This window comes from Mastigoproctus giganteus, chromosome 9 (genome assembly GCF_048544385.1).
Source record: "Mastigoproctus giganteus isolate SK-2022 chromosome 9, ASM4854438v1, whole genome shotgun sequence".
Lineage (NCBI taxonomy): Eukaryota > Metazoa > Arthropoda > Arachnida > Uropygi > Thelyphonidae > Mastigoproctus > Mastigoproctus giganteus.
The window spans coordinates 55,164,371-55,186,537 of record NC_143583.1 but is presented as its reverse complement, the minus strand read 5'-3'; the positions used below and the strand labels follow the sequence as shown (position 1 = coordinate 55,186,537).

Here is a 22,167-nt window from a genome sequence, read left to right as displayed (position 1 = left end):
CTTACCCACTAAAACACCAATACCCGCTTTGGCTCTTTCTGATTTTTCAACCCCATTCCAGTAATGACCATAATCTAAAAATCTGTTCATTTCCTTTTTTCTTTGTCTCTGTCATGACAAGTATATTAAGGTTCATCTCTTTAGCTTCTACAACTATCTCTCGTGTCTTATGTGAGCTTCTGCAAACATGCTAAAATGCTAATGCCATGTACCAATACAAATCTTTCGTTTTCCTTTAAGTCCATCCAGCTTCTTTGTAACAGTGGTTACAATTTACCGCTATTTTTAGTGATAAAGTGTTTTTCCAAGTGCTGGCCAGATGCCTCAACCTGAGGGACAAGGGATGTGAGTCAAGATTACCTTCCCCTAGCCTTTGCTGATCTAACAGCTCTACTTGCAAGACAGCAAGTTGGCAATGCTTATAAGTCAGCATTTCCTTGCCTTGGCACAGAGATGTCATTGAGTTATTGTGGCATTTAAAAAAAAGAATGAACCTGCCACATTTCATCCCTCCCCATTCTCTTATCTCTGCTGTCTAGGTCTGGGACTGCTTATTGGTTATTTGCAGCTAACCCACCTATGGGCTATCTGCCACCTACTGTCTGGTAGCTGAGGCTTGTCCCAGAGAACATGTATCTAAATGTAAGGATTACCAAATTATCTAAAGTTTGTTTACAATATTTTAATAAAATATTGTAAACAAACTAAAATTCTAAAAAGAAATTCTAAAAACAGCTAAAAACGGCATCGTATTAGTTATATCTCATATTGTGAATACCTTCATAATGAGTTGCCATAATATTGCACTACTTTGAATAAGTAACACTTCATCAATGGAAAAGACTATTGTTATTTATTCTTGGTGGATACCACTACTCAGATGGCACCGTTTGAAAAATGGTATGGGATAAGATACTCTGTTATCCACATACTGACCCTATTAGACTTAGAAAAGCAAAAAAGATGTAGGAAAGTGATAGTAGGAGAGGAAGAAGAAATGCCATCAAAAGAGGAAAGGGACAATTACTCCTCATACTCACACCACTCATAAACTCCTCGATTAGGCAACACTTCCCCAGTAGAGAACATTGTTGTTACCTATTCTTGGAAACTTCAGGTAGCATCAGGTTTCCCCTGGTGACTGTTTCAGGGCTATTTGGCCTTTCATCGGTGGGTGGGTAGGTATCCTGGTGATACAATGATGACAAAACAGTTAGGAAGTATAACTCCACAATATGAGAGTTGCCTGATGAGGTATAAAGTGAATTAGATTAAAGTGCTTTAAGGGCTTAAGCCTTGGGCTGCAAAAGAATTACACAACATGCCAGTTTGTGCAAATGCAGCATATTAGTATGCAGCAATTCTAAAAAAAGCTAAAAAAGGCATCATTTTAGTTATATCTCATATTGTGAATACCTTCACGAATTCCCATGATAATGCAGTACTTTGAATAAGTAATGCTTTGCAGTGGAGAAGATTATTCTTGGCAGATACCACCACCCAGAAGGCACCATTGCAGAGCTATTTGGCCCTTCTTCATTGCAGAGCTATTTGGCCCATCACCTGGGTACCTGGGTAGGTACCCAGGTGATGTAATGATGACAAAAATAAGTCCCCCAAAAACAGTTACTCCTCACACTTACTGAACTCAAACACTTTTGAGTGAAGGAATAACTGTTCCTTTTCTCTTTTGACAGCATTTCTTCTTCTTCCTCTTTTTTGCTTTCCTAAGTCTAATCGGGACAATATGTGGATAACAGACTATCTTATCCGATACCATTTTTCAAATGGTGCCGCCTGGGTGGGTATCCACCGAGAATAAGCAACAATAGTCTTCTCCATTGGTGAAGCTTTACTTATTCCAAATAGTGCAATATCGTGGCAACTCGTTGTGAAGGTATTCACAATATGATATATAACTAAACCAAGGCCTTTTTAGCTTTTTCTAGAATTATTGTATACTAATTACATTTGCACAAAATTGTACATTGTCTAATTCTTTTGCAGACTAAGGCTTAAGATCTTAAAGCACTTTAGGCTGAATATGAACAACAATATGAATAACAAAAACTGCACAGATGATAAATTTCTTAATTCATTTATATTAAAACTTTGCTACAAAATTTTCTGTGCCATCAAACAATTCAGTTTACTCATAACAAATAAGGTAAATATCAAAGAATATTATACAACCGTTTTTTTTTTGTTTTTTTTTTATCTAAATCCCAAACATGAGAGGTATTAGAACCTATAGTACTTAGTACCGTACTTGGGTTGGAGGTTGAGAAGATGAAAGAAGATATTTGTTGATATTGGACTTCAACTTCTAGACTGTAATTTTCAGGAAATACATATGAAGGAAGGTTGTTCCAGAAAACAGCAGTTCAATGAATAAACGAGGAAGAAGATAAGTTAGTTCTGTAAGTTTGAAGTTGGACAGTAAATGGATTTTGGCTGGTGGCGGCACGTGTTCGGACAGTTTTGAAAGAGAGAGCGGGAATTATAGAAGCCAATTCAGAAGAACAGTGCCCACGGAAATATCTATAGAAGAGGCATGCAGCAGATACAGTATGTCTATGGACCACCAAATACGGAGGATGCGGAAAGGTCAGACGTACTGTTAGAGATGAATCATTAATTAACCTAACTGCCCTCTTCTGAACGGAATCAAGTAACCCGAGAGAGGTTTTGGTGGCATCACCCCAGATGTTGGAACAATATTCCATGGTAGGTTGGATATGCAATTTGTAAAGAGTGGACAGCTGTTTGGTAGAAAAGTAACATCAAGAGCGAAAGAGAAAACCAAGTTTTTTAGATGCAGAAGAAACAATAGTAATGTGCTTGTGCCAAGAGAGATTAGAAGTCAGGGTAATCCTCAAAAGAGCTAAAAATCGGAGTGTCACCAAAGATAAGCATAGGAGCAGAAGAATCCTTTTTGCGAGATATAAGACAAGACTGAGTTTTAGAAGGATTGAAATCAACTAAATTGTCTTTGCCCCACAGGAGATTCCAAATTAAAAAGTCTGACAGGGAATATTGGAACGGACATATGCACAAGTACCACCTTTGAGGTGAAAGGAATCATACAGCGAATAATTTGGGCAACTGAGATGAGCAGTATTTGAATCAACCGATAACTGAGATTCTGTCAGAAAAAGTACATGGGGTTTGGCAGACTGCAAGTGGAAATGGACATAGTTGAGATTAGAATTGAGACCACGTATATTTGTGAAATGAATTAGGAAGTGTTTGGGAAGTTTAGATCTTTTCGCAGATAAGCTTACTCTATTAGTTTGACAATTCATAGTGTATTCAATAGTAAGAAAAAGTGGATGGGACATGCTGTATGTAGTAATGAAATTTTTGGTTATAGCGTACACATGGTAAGAATATACCGAGATCCTTGACGTAACGTGGCCTCAACAATGCACCCCACATACACACTACTCGGACTCCCTCCAGTCACTATCTGGCAGAGTAGAGGTAGAAAGATTATACAATAGGTGATCCGGAAGCCTCCTAAAGAGTTACCAATAGGTTCGGTCCTGTGTACTAACTAGCGGCCGGCCTGAGAACACCGTTTTAGAGCTGTACCCTCGAAATGTAAGGAAGATTGGATCTCGCCACGATGTTCATCATAACCTCAAAAGTCATCAATCATACTACATGATGGAAGAGATGGGGGAGGGTTGACCGGAACTTAGCTCTGGAGACTAAACCTGGGTTCCACTATTTCAAGACTCCAATAAGCAAAGTGGTGGTATTGTACCGGTTGATGAGAGTCATCTACCACCTAGACTGCCTGGTAACACAGAGGGGTAGCATTCCTCCATGTGGTGTGGGTGTCACAGCTCGACCCCTGCTTACGTTGGTTCACACCTGGGTGGTCACCCACCATGTGCTTGTGCATGGAGGTTATACTCAGGATTACTAACAGTCTCACCATTGTGAAGGTGCAAGCAGAGGATTTGGCTGTCACAGACCATCTGGACTTTGCCGAAATTGGGTCCACTTGACTTGAGCATCACCCGAATATCAGTTCCATCAGCGTTTTAGACTCCCAGGTAGCAAGTACAGCTTGTCTGGCATATCTGAGAGAAAATGTCTGTGACAATCTCAACAAATAAAACTTTTTAATAAAGCTAAACACAAAATTACTCAATTTAGATGGATAAAAATTGATAATTACTGTTACATGCATGTGGTATATAAAAATATACATATTATCTGAAAAACGTAACCTACCCAATAATTGCAGGATGTGAACCATCAGGTTTTGTGTCATCTAATGTGTAAGGGATAGGATCATCTGGTCCATCAATGTAAAGTGACCCACAGCACCCTTAAAATAAGCAAAATATATTAAATAACAAAAGTTATAATATAAAAGATATATCTCTAAAATGTTTGTTTGAAATACTGTCTGCAGGCTAAATATCAAACTTCCTAGCAGAATGCCAGGAAATTCATTTTAAGGCTGGAAGTACTCATTACTTATAAAACTCGAGTGTTGGCATTCGAGGTGAGCGGACGCACTTCGTCAGGGCTTCTCAGTTAAATGGATTGGATTACTGTTGATTATTGCTTTTAAATATTTGATTTATTTAGATATTGTTGGATTATTTTGTTATAGGTTTTCCTGTAACTGTTTGATTTTTATAATATTATAGATATAATTTTTTAAAGTTAATTTTCATCGATACATCGCTAATTTTATAATGGTAGTTACGAGATCTGCCTTAAACACGTCACAGGGTATCATGACTCACACGGAAATAGCTGATGGCAATTTACGGGAGAGTCATGATTTAATCCATTGAGGAACCTGTGGAATGTTTTCCAAGGTCGACCTTGTGACTAATCATAGCTCATCTGGGGATTCTCTTCTTTGTGATCGATGTAAGGAGTGCACCAATCTTAAATTACCATTTAGTGCACTGATGGAACAATTTTGAGTCACTGAAAAAACAGGTACTTGCCCTCGAGATTAATGCATCTGGGAGCTCGTCAGGGACTCAAGACTCTGGCAATCTACCAAGTGATGCACACCTGATTCGGGCCTCAAAACCGAAAAACCAATTGCAAACTACTCTGGTTCAAAAGGACATTTTTTATTAGGAGATTCCATTGTCAGAGAAACAGGGAATATTTTTTGTAATAAGGATTGGTGGAGTAGAATCAGGGTATGTCTGCCGAGAGCAACTATTAATGATGTCACCAACAGACTGTCAGATTTTAAGGGGGGTAAAGAGAATATTATTATTCATGTGGGGACTAATGACATTAAACATACACAATCTGACGATTTGTTGGAAAAATACAGGACCATGCTGAGGAAATGCTGCGAGCTAGGCCACAATGTCTATGTGTCTGCAATTCTGCACAGACACGATAGGAGGGATTATATGTTAAAAGTCTTGTGGATTAACTCAAGACTTGAAGGACTCTGTAAGGCTTTTGGGAGGAAATTTCTATCAGCATGGCCCACACTTGTAGGTAGAAGGAATTTGTTTTGTAGAGATGGGATACAGTTAAACAAAGGTGGTGCAAAAGTTTTTTCCAGTATTATTGGGGATACCTTAAAGGTTCAGGGAAACTGCTAGTTAGGGGGGATGTGGGTAATACTGACACACGTTTATCTGATAGTATTGGTCAAAGTAACTCTTGCACGTACCTCAAGAGTTCTTATCTGTTACTCCAACTGGACATATTATCTAGATGTTCTGGGGGCAGAAACGTTTCAAGTGAGTGGATAGCTAATGCAAGGGAAGAGAGCCTAAAAAACTTCAAGGGTTATGTTAGGGTTGTTAAATATACAAGAACAGTGTCGTCAATAAAATGAACGAATTCGAACTGCTGGTTAAAACAAGTAACACGAACATAATAGGGCTTACGGAGGTGTGGTGCCACCTGGAAATTGGGGATAATGAGCTTTAGTACGGCTTGTATAATGTATTTAGGAAGGCTAGGGTAGACAGAAGGGGTGGTGGGGTAATGCTTCTTATCAGAAGCAGCCTGAGTATGACGATAGCTTTCCCGGATTCACATGCTAGTATAGAATCTGTATGGTGTGCGATAGTTGGAAACAAAGGTAATAATGCGAGTAGGAGTAATCTACAGACCAGGTGATTGTGAAGATTATGACGAAAGCCTCTACATGCAAATGGAATGGGCAAGTAAGCATCAATGTCTTATTATGGGTGATTTCAATTTGCCTCTAATTGACTGGAGAAAATAGAGAGGAAACGCGACAAAATTTTTAAATAAACTAGATGACTGTTATTTGTATCAACATGTCAGGGAAAGTACTAGAAAAAAGAATTGTTCCCCATGTCGAGTTTCCTCTCTATTTTCTCCAGTCAATTAGAGGCAAATTGAAATCACCCATAATAAGACACTGATGCTTACTTGCCCATTCCATCTGGGCAAGTAAGTGCAATATCTACCCAGTTAATAGAGGCCATGTTGTACCTTAAGGCATCGTAATTTCAGAAAAGGAAATTACGCTGCCTTAAGGTACAACATGGCCTCTATTAACTGGGTAGATATCGCACAGAGAATAATTACAATTGAACTGTGGTATGCTTTTAAAACATTAATCACAGATGCCTTGAATGCATATTTACCATTAAAAAAATACTCCCCGAGGAGGGTTCCAAGTTGGATGAATGGTGAAGTTGCCACATTACTTGAGCAGAAAAAGGTGGCATGGAAAGGTTACAGAGCAATAAAAAGTACTGAAGCCTATAACAGCTACAAGATGATCTGTAATAGAGCAACAGAAAAGGTTCGACAGGCAAAGGCAGTTTATGAGAAACCACTACCAAACAGAGCAAAGAGGGGGGGATAAGGAATTCTTCACATATATAAATGCCAAGAAGAGCAGGACAAACCAGATCGGACCTTTACGTAAGGGAAAGGAGATAGTATTAAATACACCAGCTACCATTGCAGATGAACTCAACAGTTATTTTGCATCGATATTCACAAATGAAAAACCTTTTATGGCAATTGGAAATTGTGGGAGCGAAGTTGAAAAATATGTAATTAATCATATTGAAATTTCGCAATATTATTTAATGAAAAAACTTTCAAGCCTATAGGCCAGTAAGGCTCCTGGAGTTGATGGAATATACCCTATAATCTTAAGGGAGGTGGCAAGTGAGTGCATTGAACCATTGAGGCTAATTATGCGAGCATCACTAGACTCTGGGGAGGTTCCATTGGATTGGGAAAGTGCCAATGTATCTCCCATACATAAGGGTGGCTCTAAGAGTGAAGTGGAAAATTATCGACCTGTCAGTCTGACTTCAGTGGTAGGGAAAATCATGGAGGCAATGATCAAGGGTGGAATTCAGGAACATTTGGATAGAATTGAAATTCTCAAGGATACTCAGCATGGTTTTGTAAAGGAAAAATTGTGTTTAACAAATCTGGTTCACTATTTTGAAAGGGTCACTCATGAGTTGGATTTAGGGAATAATTTCGACATTGTTTATTTAGATTTCAGCAAAGCTTTTGACTCAGTCCCACATGAGCGGTGCTTTATAAGCTGGAACAGGTTGGAATCACTGGGAAAATCCTTAGATGGATAGCAGGATGGCTTCAGGGCAGGAGGCAGAGGGTTGTGATAAATGGCTGTTCCTCAGATTGGGTTGATGTAAGAAGTGGAATTCCCCAAAGATCAGTATTAGGACCACTGTTGTTTTTAATTTTCACAAACGCATCGATGAAGGGATAGAGGGCTGATGTCTAAATTTGCAGATGATGTTAAAATTGGTAGAGTAGTTAATGATCACTGTCAAGCTGAGCTTCTTCAGAGAGACCCAGATAGACTTCAGGAATGATCAGAAAAATTGCAGCTATGCTTTAATCCAATAAATTGGAGGCTTGAAGTGGTGGAACCCATGTTTAGTCTCTAGAGCTAAGTTCCGGTCAACCCTTCCCTATCTCTTCCATCATGCAGTATGATTGATGACTTTTGAGGTTATGATGAACATCGTGGCAAGATCCAATATTCCTTACATTTCGAGGGTACAGCTCTAAAACGGTTTTCGCAGGCCGGCCGCTAGTTAGTACACCGGACCGAACCTATTGGTAACTCTCTAGGAGGCTTCCGGATCAGCTAGTGTATAATCTTGCTACCTCTACTCTGCCAGATAGTGACTGGAGGGAGTCCGAGTAGTGTGTATGCGGGGAGCATTGTCGAGGCCACGTCATGTCAAGGATCTGGGTATATTCTTACCACATGTACGCCATATCCAAAAATTTCATTACTTCATACAGCATGTCCCACCCACTTTTTCTTACTATTGAATACACCATGAATTGTCAAACTAATAGAACCAGCTTATCTGCGAAAAGATCTAAACCTCCCAAGGACTTCCTAATTCATTTCACAAATATACGTGGTCTCAATTCTAATCTCAACGATGTCCATTTCCACTTGCAGTCTGCCAAACCACATGTACTTTTTCTGACAGAATCTCAGTTATCGGTTGATTCAACTACTGCTCATCTCAGATGCCCAAATTATTCGCTGTATGATTCCTTTTGCCTCAAAGGTGGTACATGTGCATATGATTCTTGCACTGCTTCTATTGGAATGAGCCGCAGCCTGGAAAATAAGATGCAGGATATTTCAGAGACTGCTGGGAATCATTGGGGTACAAGTAAACACATGGGTTGTGTTAGGGTAGCTAAGAAAAAGAACAGGTGCATGTATACTTGTGTGTACACCAATGCTAGGAGTTTAGTAAATAAATTTGATGAATTTGAGGTATTGCTCAAAACATCAAAGGCAGATATTGTGGGGATTTCAGAGACGTGGTGTCACACAGATATAAGAAATGCAGAACTGGAATTTGGGGAGTACAATGTCTACAGAAAGGATAGACAGGATAGGAAGGGAGGAGGGGTTATGCTATTAGTTAAAAAACACATAAAATCCAAGGAAGTGAAGCCAGTCGACATCGCTGGACAGTGCAGTGTCGAGTCAGTTTGGTGTGACATAAGCATTGGGAGATCAAAATTGAGAGTAGGAGTGTGCTATAGGCCTAATGACTCTGATGAGTATAATAAGAAACTGTTCGGAGAAATAGAGTGGGCCAGTAAATCAGAGTCTTATAATGGGGGATTTTAATTTCCCAGATATTGACTGGAATTTGGGGGCTGGTCACTCACACAGTAGCAAGGCTTTTGTGGATTTATTGGATGATTGTTTTCTACATCAGCATGTTCGGGAGGCAACTAGAGGGAGTAATACTCTTGATTTGATTATCAGTAGTGATTCTTCATGCATTAAGAATCTGCAGATAAATGAACCACTTGGTGGCAGTGATCACAGTGTGCTGAAGTGGGAGTTACTCAAAGAGGTAACTACCATTAGGGGTAAAGGGAAGGGGTATTGCTTTCGTAAAGGCGACTACAATGGACTGAGACAGTATTTAAATTCTATACAGTGGGATCAACTGATGATATTGCCAACAGCAAATTCAAAATGGGAAGCATTCAAAGAACTTATTGTGGAAGCTACTAGGCTTTACATACCAACTAAGAAATATTGTTCAAGGTTTAGGCCTAAATGGTTGTCAGATGAACTAATAAGGCATATGGCAGAGAAGAAAAATGCATGGGATACATACAAATTAACACGTGACACGGACGCCTATGATAGATACAAGTTGATCTGTAACCAAGTTACAAAGGAGGTTAGGCAGGCGAAGGCAGATTACGAGAGATCCTTGGCAAGGGATGCGAAGAAAAACAGCAAAGAGTTCTTTACTTATGTAAACTCTAGAAGGAAGGGGATGAATCAGATTGGTCCACTTGAGATCGATGGGTCAACTGTTGATGACCCTGCTCGGGTAGCTAACAAACTAAATGAATATTTTGCATCGACATTCACACATGAGGAGTTATTCAGCGAGGGGAATGCCAGAGGTGTATTCAACTCTAGCAGTAAGCTAGAGAATCTTGTAATAACTGAGAGCAAAGTGGAGGAGAAATTGTTGAAGATAAACACAAGAAAGGCACCTGGGGTGGATGGGATCTATCCAGTTATATTAAAGGAGGCAGCAAAGGAGGTAAGCAAACCCTTAGCCATAATTATGAGAGCTTCCTTGGACTCAGGGGAGGTACCCATTGACTGGAGATGTGCAAATGTGACCCCAATTCACAAAGGGGGATCAAAGGCTGGCACAAGTAATTATAGACCTGTGAGTTTAACTTCTGTTCCCGGAAAATTAATGGAGGCACTGGTGAAAGAAGCACTGCAGGATCATCTAGACAAGACTTCAGTTATAGCTAGGACACAGCATGGTTTTGTTAAGGGGAAGTCTTGCCTGACCAATTTGATTGGATACTATGATGCAGTCACAAAAGAACTGGATGCAGGGAATAACTTTGATATTATATACTTGGATCTTAGAAAGGCTTTTGATACTGTTGCACATGGAAGACTGCTGCACAAATTGGAGCAGTGTGGCATTGGAGGCAAGTTGCTGCTATGGATAAAGGGGTGGTTGAGGGGGAGAAGACAGAGAGTGGTAATCAATGGACACTGCTCATCGTGGACTAATGTTATTAGTGGAGTCCCTCAGGGTTCAGTATTGGGGCCTTTATTGTTTTCTGTATTTATAAATGATATTGATGATGGTATATCAGGCTTAATGTCCAAGTTTGCAGACGATACGAAGGTTGGCAGGGTTGTCAAGGACACTACTGACACTATGCTGCTGCAACAGGATTTGGAAAGGTTGAGCAGATGGGCTTCGAGGTGGCAAATGAAGTTTAACATTGACAAATGTAAAGTACTACATATGGGAAACAGCAACCCCTGAGCAACGTATCAACTCTGTGGTACTACACTGACAGTGGTAGAGAATGAAAGGGACCTGGGGGTGGTGGTGCAGGCAGATATGAAGTTCTCTGAGCAGTGCAGACGAGCTGCAAGAGTAGCTCATGGTGTATTGTCAATGATATATAGGAATTTTTCTAGCAGGGATAAGGAGGTGATTACTCCCTTGTATAAGGCAATGGTCAGGCCACACCTAGAGTACTGTATACAGGCCTGGAGGCCTCATTTCAGGAAGGATGTAGAGCTGCTGGAACGAGTACAGAGAAGGGCAACTAGATTGGTGAATGGGACAAAGGGGTTCTCTTACGAAGAAAGGCTTAAGTTTTGCAAATTACAGTGTCTGGAAACTAGGTACCAGCGGGGTGATCTGATAGAGGTGTACAAAGCCTTGAATGGTTTGAGCATGCTCAATGCTGATGGGATTCTTCCTCTAGCTCAGAAAAATCACCTGAGAGGGCATAAATTCAAATTGAGGAAAGACAGATGTAGGATAGATGTGCGGAAATTTGCCTTTAGCCAGCGGGTGGTTGGTGGGTGGAACAGACTTCCATCCCTTGTCGTGGAAGTTGATAGCCTAAATAAGTTTAAGGCTCAGCTGGACAGGTATTTCGAACGAAGAGAGGGGTGAAGTGGAAGTGGTTATTTTTATTTATTTATGTTACTTTTTTTTTTTTTTTTTTTGGCTGATGCTGCATAAGCTTGCTTTCTTGCATCAAATGCCTCTACTAATGCTAATGCTAATATGTCCGTTCTGATATTCCCTGTCAGAGACTTGGCAATTTGGAATCTCCTCTCTTTGATCTTCTCTGGCTTAAAATCTCTCTACCTCATTGTGTCAAATTCATCTGTTGTCTCTACCGTTCTCCCAACTCCACTAATCACTTGGAGCTCTTTGACTTCCTCTCGTTGCAAACTTGACTTTCTTCAGTCCAACTTTCCTAACAGTGAGGTAATTTTTCTTGGTGATTTTAATGTTCACAACTCCAGCTGGCTTCCGTTTTCTAGTCACACCGACCCAGCAGGTCGAGATGCTGAGGCTTTTGCAATTACTAATGACCTAGCACAGACTGTTCATTTACCTACAAGAATACCGGACAATCCGAATCATACAGCCAGTAGCTTGATCTTTTTCTCACAAACAACCCTTCTAAGTACACGGTCGAAGTGAGAGGTCCTTTAGGCACTTCAGATCACAACTTGGTGATTGTCTCTTCTCCAATGGAACCTTTATCTCATGGCTATTCCCAACCTCGTGTTGTTTGGCATTACAAGAATGCAAAATGGGATGACCTGCGAGACTTCTTTTCCTTGGTCGGATTACTGTTTCAAAACTCCTGATGTCAATGTTTGCTCAGATCATGTCAGTGAAATTATTCTTGCAGGAATGGAATCCTTTATCCCAAACTCCACTTTAAAATCTCGTCCTTTATCTAAACCTTGGTTTTCCAATAAATGTGCTAAGGCTGTTCAAGAGAAGAATGTTGCATATCGTAATTGGATTGTTTCTAATTCTTCAGTTTCATTTTCTGCCTACACCAAAGCTCGCAACAATTGTAAAGCAGTTATTAATCAGTCCAAACTAGAGTTTGAACAGGCTAAGAGTAGAAAACTTGCTTCTTGCCCTAATGATAGCCGAGCATTCTGGTCTCTTGCCAAAGCTATTGGCCGCAACTTTTGCCCATCTCTGCTTCCACCTCTGTCCAAACCAGATGGTTCTGTTGTCACTTCAGCCAAGGATAAAGCTGACCTGCAAGCATCCCATTTTTCTTCCAGCTCATGTATTAATGAACTTGGTAAAACACCTCCCACCATTCCCAACACGCTCCATTCAATGCCTCCTGTGGTCTTCCGTCAAAAGGATATCAGAAAGATTTTGATGAATCTTGATGCTAAGAAAGCTCCAGGTCCTGATGGTATTTCTCCTCTTGTTCTCAAAATCTGTGCTCCTGAACTTACTCCTATTCTTTGCCGCCTTTTTTCCCTTTCTTATTCCAAAGGTGTTTTTCCTTCTGCTTGGAAATTTGCTCATATCCAGCCAGTTCCTAAAAAGGGTGACAAATCCCTCCCATCCAATTATCGTCCCATTGCAATTACTTCTACTCTTTCTAAAGTAATGGAGAAATCAATTAACCGCCAACTCTTAAACTACCTAGAAACCTTCCGTCTGATCAACGATCACCAGTATGGATTCCGTCAGTGTCGATCCACTGGTGATATCCTGGCTTATGTTACCCATTTATGGACTACTTCAATGGAAAGGTTCGGTGAAGCACAAGTAGTTCCTCTTGACATCTCAAAGGCTTTTGATCGTGTTTGGCATAAAGGTCTTCTAAACAAGCTTCCATCTTATGGTTTGCCAACTGTTTTTAGTAATTGGTTATCCAGTTTTCTCTCTGATCGCTCACTGAGGGTGATGGTAGATGGCTCTCTGTCTTCTAACTTCTCCACTAATGCCGGTGTCCCCCAAGGTTCAGTTCTTTCCCCCACTCTTTTCCTCTTGTATATCAATGACCTTCTTCCATTGACTGGAAATCCTATCCATAGTTTTGCCGATGATAGCACATTGCATTCAACTTTCCATTTTGAGAAACCTCCTCCTGCTCAATCAGCTTCAATTTCTCGAAAATCTGCTACCAATTCCTTAAATGCCGATCTTCAGGTAATTCTCCAGTGGGGCAAAGACAACTTAGTTGATTTCAACCCTGCTAAAACTCAGTCTTGTCTTATATCTCGCAAAAAGGATTCTTCTGCTCCTATGCTTATCTTTAATGACACTCCGATTTCTAGGCGAAAGGATATATCTCTTTTGGGGATTACCCTGACTTCTAATCTCTCTTGGCACAAGCACATTACAAATATTGCTTCCTCTGCATCTAAAAAACTTGGTTTTCTCTTTCGTTCTCGCCGTTACTTTTCTTCCAAACACCTGCTCACTCTGTATAAATCGCAAATCTGCCCTGCCATGGAATATTGTTCCCACATTTGGGGTGGTGCCCCCAAAACCTCTCTCAGGCTTCTTGATTCCATTCAGAAGAGGGCAGTTAGGTTAATTAGTGACTCATCTCTAACAGAGTCTCTCCACTCGCTTTCTCATAGATGCACTGTTTCTGCTGCATGCCTCTTTTACAGATACTTCCATGGGCACTGTTCTTCTGAATTGGCTTCTATAATTCCTGCTCTCTCTTTCAAAACAGTCCGAACATGTGCCGCCACCAGCCAACATCCATTTACTGTCCAACTCAAACCCACAGAACGAACTTTTCATCTTCCTCATTTATTCATTCAACTGCCATTTTCTGGAACAACCTTCCTTCATATGTATTTCCTGAAAATTACAATCTACAGAAGTTCAAGTCCAATGTCAACAAATATCTTCTTTCGTCTTCTCAACCTCCAACCCAAGCACGGTACTAAGTACTATAGGTTCTAATACCTCTGGTGTTTGGGGTTCACATAAAAAAAAAAAAAAAAAAAAAAAGGTATTACACCTGGGAAACAGTAATCCCAAAATAACTTATTCAATTGGTGGAGTTCAACTAAACCCAGTACTGGAGGAAAGGGACTTGGGTGTTATGATATGGTCAGACATGAAATTCTTTGAGCATTGTAAACAGGTTGCAAGGAAGGCCCATGGTGTCCTATTGATGATCTATCGAACTTTTGCAAGTAGAGATAGGGATGTGATAATCCCATTATATAAGGCTTTTGTTATTCCACACTTGGAATACTGTGTTCAAGTATGGAGACAGCACCTAAAGGAAGACATCGAGCTTCTTGAAAGGGTGCAAAGATGGGTAACTCGCCTGGTGAGGTCGGCAAAAGGGCTTCCTTATGAAGAAAGACTTTGAATATGTGGGTTGCAGAGTTTGGAAATTAGACACCTTAGAGGAGATTTGATTGAGGTGTTTAAGGCTCTGAGAGGAATCAGTAAAATGAATGAGGACGAAATTTTCAAGATTATAAATGATGCTAGAACTAGGGGACATAAATTCAAGTTTCTGGGGGAAATGTTTAGATTAGACTGCAGGAAGTTTTATTTTAGCCAGTGAGTTATAAATTACTGGAATAAGTTGCCTACGTGGGTGGTAGAGGCTGACAGTTTGGGGAAATTCAAAGGCCATCTAGATAGTACCTTCGGGTGAGGGAAGCGCATAGGATGATAGGTTTAATTTCCTTTTATTTTATTAATTATTATTATTATTTATTTTTCTTTTTTTATCATTGTTTTATTTGGGGTTTTTTTTTTTTTTTTTGGCTGGTGCAGCATAAGCCATAGGCTTTCTTGCACCATGTAGCCATTACTAATACTAACTCTTAAGTTAAAACTTCAAAAATGATACTGGTAGAAGACGATAAGTTGTTGCTGTCCTGTGAACTGTTACTAAAGATGAGTGCTAATATTTTTAATAGAAGTTGACATAATAGCTCTTTAAACCTATTCAAGATGTTTAAATGATGGATAGCTGAAAATACTGTAACAGAAATGGAGAACCCAGAAGAAAGTCTGCTGAGTGAGTGATAACAACACTGAGCTGTTAGGTAGGAAAAGGATGAATAATCAACATTGAGCTGTTAGGTAGGAAAAGGATAAATAAATTGTCTGAAGAAATGTACTAGTCTGATGATGGCATCCTGAAGCTTGAGCAGTAGAAGCCTTCACAAATGCTCAATATGTTTAAAAGCTTAATGATAGAACCATTTCAATAATCAGTTCCTTAGAAATGACAAGGTAAAATTATGTTGTTCTTTTGTAAAAGATGTCACTCCTGTTGTAAATAGCAGTCTGCCCTTTATTGCCAAGTTCCTCTTAATAGCAGGACTTTGGAAATCCTGAATGCCTAACTTTGACAGAATGAGCATGACTTCAGTGTTACTAGATTTTCTGTATACTTCTTTTTAAGAAATGAGGTAATCTGTTTAAAAGGATGTCTAAAAATTACCATAATATTCTGATAAATTAATTTTCACATGGGAAAATTCCTGTATTTTATTTATTTCTTATACTACAATAATAAGTATTAAAAATTTACACACCTTCAGATCTCCAAAATGCTTCTCTGTAATATACAATGCTTTTCATCACTGTTCCCATTGGCATGCGTTGTATCATTTGGTTTCTATGAGGTGAAAGTGGGGGATCATAATGGATTTTTGCTTGCATAGCTGGTGGAAGTGCCATAATGACATAATTTGCCTACAGAATAAAATAGTAAACAAAGTATGCTTCCTCTTGCTGCAAAATTAAAATACACATCATGAAATTACTTGACTAAATATACAGAAAACTTATTTCTATTAATAAGGCTTATGTCTGTTTTTTATAGCACAGGAAAACTGAATCAAACGGCATTGATTTTAAGGCTATTATATAATTTTAATTGTAAGGCTATCATCAAAAGTTGATTATATGCTACACTTCTAGTAAATAGCACTTTTCTAAAAGAGAAGTATAATGATATTTATTTGTAATGTGGTATCTCCTCTACTACCCAGACAGCCATTTTGGTGCTTCTTGACATCTTATCAGTGGGAGGTGATGAGATACTAGTAAGCATCAAAATGGCTGTAAGCAGCATCATCATCATTATATCACTATAAGCATCATTGCACAACATCATAAATATACACCATTATACTTCTGTACTACACACACACACACACACAAATAAATAATCAAATAAGTAAGAAAACTTAAATTTTACTACTTCAGAATTGTGATGTAAACTATTAAATATCCAAATGTGTCGTGCTTTTGATATTAAGCTCGTAAGAAGTCAAAGAGGTTAGTGCACAACAGTCAGAAAAAGTTTCAAAATTAAAAAATATCTAAAAAAAAATAGACAGATTTAAATATATGTGCAGAGTCAGTTTTAGGAATTGGTAATATGGCTGATTGCCACAGGAGACAAATTTCATATTTATGAATGATAAAAAAAAAATGTTGAGCATAAATATAAACAAATAAGTAAGAAAACTGAACAGAAAGGAAAACAAACATTGTGACTTAGAGATGTTGCTCATTCTTGGACAAAAAAAGAATTGTAAAAGATTTTTCTAGAGTTAAACACAAAAAGAAAATATTTAAAATGAAGTGTGAATGTGTGGTTATTTTTTGTATGAAAATAATTATTGGCTATCTGGATATGCAAAAAAAGTGTAAACATAAAGTAGTAAAATTCTATAAGCATTTTTATGTGTGCAAGTTTGCTTGCACACATAAAATGCTTATAGCTTAGTGACTGTTCGATATTTCATTTATTAATTTTTTTATTTACTGGTCAACAAAACTATATGGACTTTAATTTTTTTGATTTGATGTTTTTTGTAATAAAAATTTTGAGTGGTTTTGAGTGACACATTGTAGAAACTGCCACTTAAAAATTTTAAGTGGCTATTTCTGGAATTTAATAAATTTTTCTTGAAATAAATGTTTCTTGCTGATTTTTTATAGTACTTCATAGTATGAACCAGAGCTATAATGCTCAATACGTTCTACATTGATATCAATATTTGTAAAAGAATAAGAGCAGTTTACCTCAATATCATACGGAAGTCTATGTATCATATTGAGGTAAACTGCTCTTATTCTTTTACAAATAATATTTCATAGTATTGCTAAATTGATTAGCAATACTATGAGTTTCTTGATATGCACTATCACGCAGTATTCACAATTATAGTATGATAGTTTTTTTTATGATTTTTTTGGGAAAATAAATTTTTAAATGTTTATAAAGCAGCTGCATATTATTTTTTATTAGTTTTTTCAAAAATATATTTTTTGCACTTCTATATAATTTCATTCTTTGACAGACTGGCTTTTGACCTAAAAAAAGAATAAAAACAGTTTCTCTCTGTCATTGACTTCTCCACAGAGCTAAAAAAATAAATATATAGCTTTCGTGTGAGAGTGTTGCTCACTAAATGAGTGCAGCAAGTAATGCAACTGTCACTGGACATGTATTTCAGAATATATTTTTTGCATTGCCACTTACATATTAATTGTTGGAAATATGAAATAATGGTTTTTCCAAGTTTGTAAACAAACAAGCTATTTTAATTTTGATCACAATTTTCTCTGTTGTGACAGCAAGTGAACACATTGTACTACTAGCAAAAAAATCTTAATTTAATTTGAAAGTACGAAGGACCTCCATGGGCTAAGAACATCATATTTAAATAAAAAACTGCTGTAAAATATAGCTGAGTTATGAAGTAGCCTTTGTGCTTTACTTATGGGTTCTAATTCTTATTTTGAGAATGAATTTTTTTTTTTTAATTAGTACTGTTTACATTGTTTACATTCTATTTCAAAATATTTTTTGAAATAGAATAACGAATTTTGAATATCCAGAAATGGGGAGAAGGAAGATAAGCCAGATATTTCACCTACACAAAATCTCTTGAACTGGCCCTGTGTACTGCTAGATGTTTCTAGAGAAATTTTTTTCAGTGGATGACATTAAAAAATATATATAACATATGTGTAGAACTGCAACTGAAATTGTAATGGTCAGAATTTCAAAGGTTTGAAATTATTCTGTTTCTTGTTTTTGCCTGTCACTTTAGAAATATTTCCAGTCTTTTTGGAATTTCTATCCACGATGAAGGTTGACTAGTCCCATGCAGAAGTATCTGCATGGGACTAGTCAGCTTTATCCTTTCTTTTACTCTCCATTTCAAATTGTATTATAATGCTGCATCTGGAATGGACATTTTTAAATATAAAAATTATGTTCTTTAAGTATAAGTTAGTCAGAGCTAATTTCACCTGTACAAGACAGGCATAGTAGATTCTGAATGAAAACTGAGTGTCCACTTGATAAGGTACACCTCTCCTTTTCACAAAATGCAGTACTCCCTCTGTAACAGCATCACATGCTCATATCATGGAATATAAAGGGTGGGCAGCCACACAGAGATTTTGCATACATGCAATTCATTTAAGATGACTTTGAACATGGCATGGTAGTCTGCGTTAGACACTGGCATGAATAACTTGGAAACTGCAAACCCACTGAGGTTTTTCACATACGAGCATCTCAGGTGTATCATGATTAGTCCAATAACATCAGACAATGGTGGTGATCCTCTGTTCAGAAGCAGCTCACTGATGTGAGAGGCAATTGGAGCTGACAAGACTTGTGAATGGTAACAGAAAGGTTACCGCCATTCAAACAACAACCTAGTACAAAAGCAACAATCAAAGAGGTATTTCAGAATGCAAAACTCATCATACCTTATCATTGATAGGATATTACAGCCAATAAATGAAGTAGATTCCACTGCTGTCAGCAAAAATCGAGAAGTTAGAGTTACAGTGGGCTCAGGAACACCAACGTTGGACGGTGAAGGATTAGGAAAAGCATTGCTTGGTTTGATGAATTCCAGTTCCTTCTATTTCGCACTGATGGGAGTCCTAAAATATGGTGAAAACAGAATGAGTCCATGGACCCATCCTACCAGGGTTCAACAACACAGGCTAGTGGTGGTTTGGAATTTTTTTTTTGTGGAGCACATTGACTCCCCCCCCTCCCCCAATATTAGTTGAACATTTGGATGCCACAGAATATCTGGAAATTTTTTTTAACCAGCTACATCCCCTCATGGTTTCAGTGCACCCACCTGTGAAAGGGTTCATCCAACAGGTATAATGAACCATGTGACAAGCCCGGAATTGTATAGAATTAGTTCCAGGAACATGAGTGAATTTAGCCTACTGTGCGATTCCCCTGGTCCTCTAATACTTACTTGACACACCATTAATCTATCTTCCTCTTGGCCCATTACCGTTTATTACTGCTTTGAATGTCCATTTAGCTAATTTGAAATTTGCTTAAGTTTGCTTTACTTACCTTTAATTGGTAATTGATATCCTAAGATTTAAAAAAATAATAATAATAATATTTAATTACAGTAAAAAAAGGTATACTGCAGCCATTATCAACCCACTGCAGGATGGAAGCCTCCTCAACAATTCATGCTGAGGGAAATGGACCATAATCTGCCACGCTGGTCCAGTGCAGTTTGGCAGATTGACCATATTTAGCAGTCAGGGGCTTGAACCCCGGTCTACTCAAAGAGTGTGTGTGTGCTACCGCACTCCCACTCCTGACCACTCGGCTACAGAGGATGTAATCATTTTACAATTTTTCTGAATTCGGAATTTATCAGGTAACTGAGGATTTGTTTAGATTCTAAGTGTCCTTATTTGGTATGAAAAAAATTTAGTATGAAAAAAATGGCCCTTAAAAATTAATAGAAATGTCTGAAAATTTGCATGTCAGTACATCATGATTATATATACAAATGTTCAGGATGGATACAGATATGCTGAAAAAGGTGCAGTGAAGAACAACAAAGTTATTTGTAATATAAATAAGCATTCCTATAGAAAAGGTATTCTAGTTTTGTAGGTTGGAAAGTCCTCGGACCAATGTATGCAAGCCAATTATTTGATTGAGGTATTTAAAGCTTTGAAAAGTTCCAGTAAGTTAAATAAAGATATATATATTTTTTTCTTTTGCAAGTGATTTGTGTGCATATTCTCTAGTTTGTGCAAAACTAGATAATATGCACTTAGATTGTGGAATGATAGTTGTAGAATTGACAAAGGAAATTTCTCTTTTAACTAAAGGGTTAAAAGAGAAATTTAAAGAGCCATTTTTCTATTATTAACTATTAGAATAAATTACAATAATTTTAGAGAACTAGAGTTAACATAAATTAAAGGAAGAGCCAGAGAGATATCGAGGTGAAACCAGATTTTTTTTTTTTTTTCGTTTTTTTAAGGCTAATGCTAAATAAATCTGACCTCCTTGCATTGAATCGCCTTTATTAATACTTTTTCAATAGCAAAGCTTACCCTGGAAGTATAGATTTTAATCAACTTATACTTCTTCCAGGGTGAAACAATTTTTTATCAATTTAAAATAAAAAAACATATAATCAGTACTACACTTACTTTATAATTCACACCATTAAGAGTCCTAATTTTCACAGAACTACCAGTTTGTGAAATTCCAATAACTGGATTTCCAAGTTTTACAGCATCTGTGGATACATTAATACAATTTTAATTACTTGTATATGTGTGACAAAATACACTGATATATATATATTTTTTTTTTCATCACCTTTTTTACTTAGAACAAATTGAAGCTATGAAGTATTGAAGTATTAATCTTTAACTCATCACTCACGGCATGAATGTTGATATGAGGTGAAAAACTGCTGTAACATTAAATTATCATAATCATAATCACGGTAGTATTTTTCTATTCTTTAACTTCCCTAGTAGGCATGCAATAAAAATATCAAATTGCAGGATATACATCATGCAATAAAAACATTTAAAAAAAACTGAATATTACATTAAGTATGCCATTTCAATGGGATACTTAATATACTATTCAATTTTTTTTTGTTTTTGGAATAAAAGGCAAGAAATAGTTTATTCTTTATTCTGACACTACATATAGATAATATCTTCAGACAATTTTTAGTAATAGCACTCTTGTTATTCAAAATAACTTATTTCTCAACTGCCTCACTTCTAATGCACTGATGCAGGGTGAAAAAAATCAAAACTGAAACCAGAGCTCTATAAAAGTTATAGTAAACCCCTTTCTGGCCGGTGTGCCAAAAGTATGCCAATACAAAATACAATTTTCACATGCACCATAATAAAAAAAAAATTTTTTTTTGTTGTGTAAACTATTTATTTATTGGTAGCTTTGTGCCACATAGTTCCATTCCCTGCACATGCCACTTGTGGTGGGCAGGAGCAGCAGTGCGTAGCACACGCTTCTTGATTAGACCGGGGTTCGAGCCCATGCCCACCAAATACGGAGGATGCGGAAAGGTCAGGAAATTACCACCGCATATCCCCGGAGCAATATGGCCTTAGTTGCTAATGCTCCTAAAAACCAAATAACATAAATAATAACAAACAGCCACTTGTGGTATGCATTCCATTCACTGGTTTGCCATCTGGTTTATGAAAAATCAAAAGAGGAGTAGGTGCACAGCACACTGTACACTTCTTCAATAAAAAAAAAATCTATGAAAAATCTGGTCTATGAAAAATCAAAAGAGGAGTAGGCACACAGCACTGCACACTTCTTCAATAAAAAAAATCAATGATGCAAATCAAAACTGAATATCATACTGGAGAAATAAAGTTCATAATATTTTAAGTTTTCCTGTTTTTTAGTGAATAAACTGCATAAAGCATGCCTGCTAGAGGGTTAATTTCATAATCTAAGTGATTGTAAATACTGATTTTCATGCACACCATATACCCAAAG

The 22,167-nt window shown here is 37.6% G+C and overlaps 1 protein-coding gene across 1 annotated transcript in view; it reads right to left on the bottom strand.

Annotated features, from left to right (window-relative positions):
• Positions 1 to 22,167, bottom strand: part of LOC150080253 (amine oxidase [flavin-containing] B-like) — a 157,300-nt gene that overhangs the window by 33,381 nt on the left and 101,752 nt on the right. Inside the window, exons 8-10 of the mRNA XM_090381581.1 lie at positions 20,823 to 20,911; positions 15,893 to 16,052; positions 4,246 to 4,342 (exon numbers count right to left, since the gene is read on the bottom strand). Coding sequence (XP_090237707.1) covers positions 4,246 to 4,342; positions 15,893 to 16,052; positions 20,823 to 20,911 — 346 coding nt within the window. The remainder of the gene's footprint in view (positions 1 to 4,245; positions 4,343 to 15,892; positions 16,053 to 20,822; positions 20,912 to 22,167) is intronic.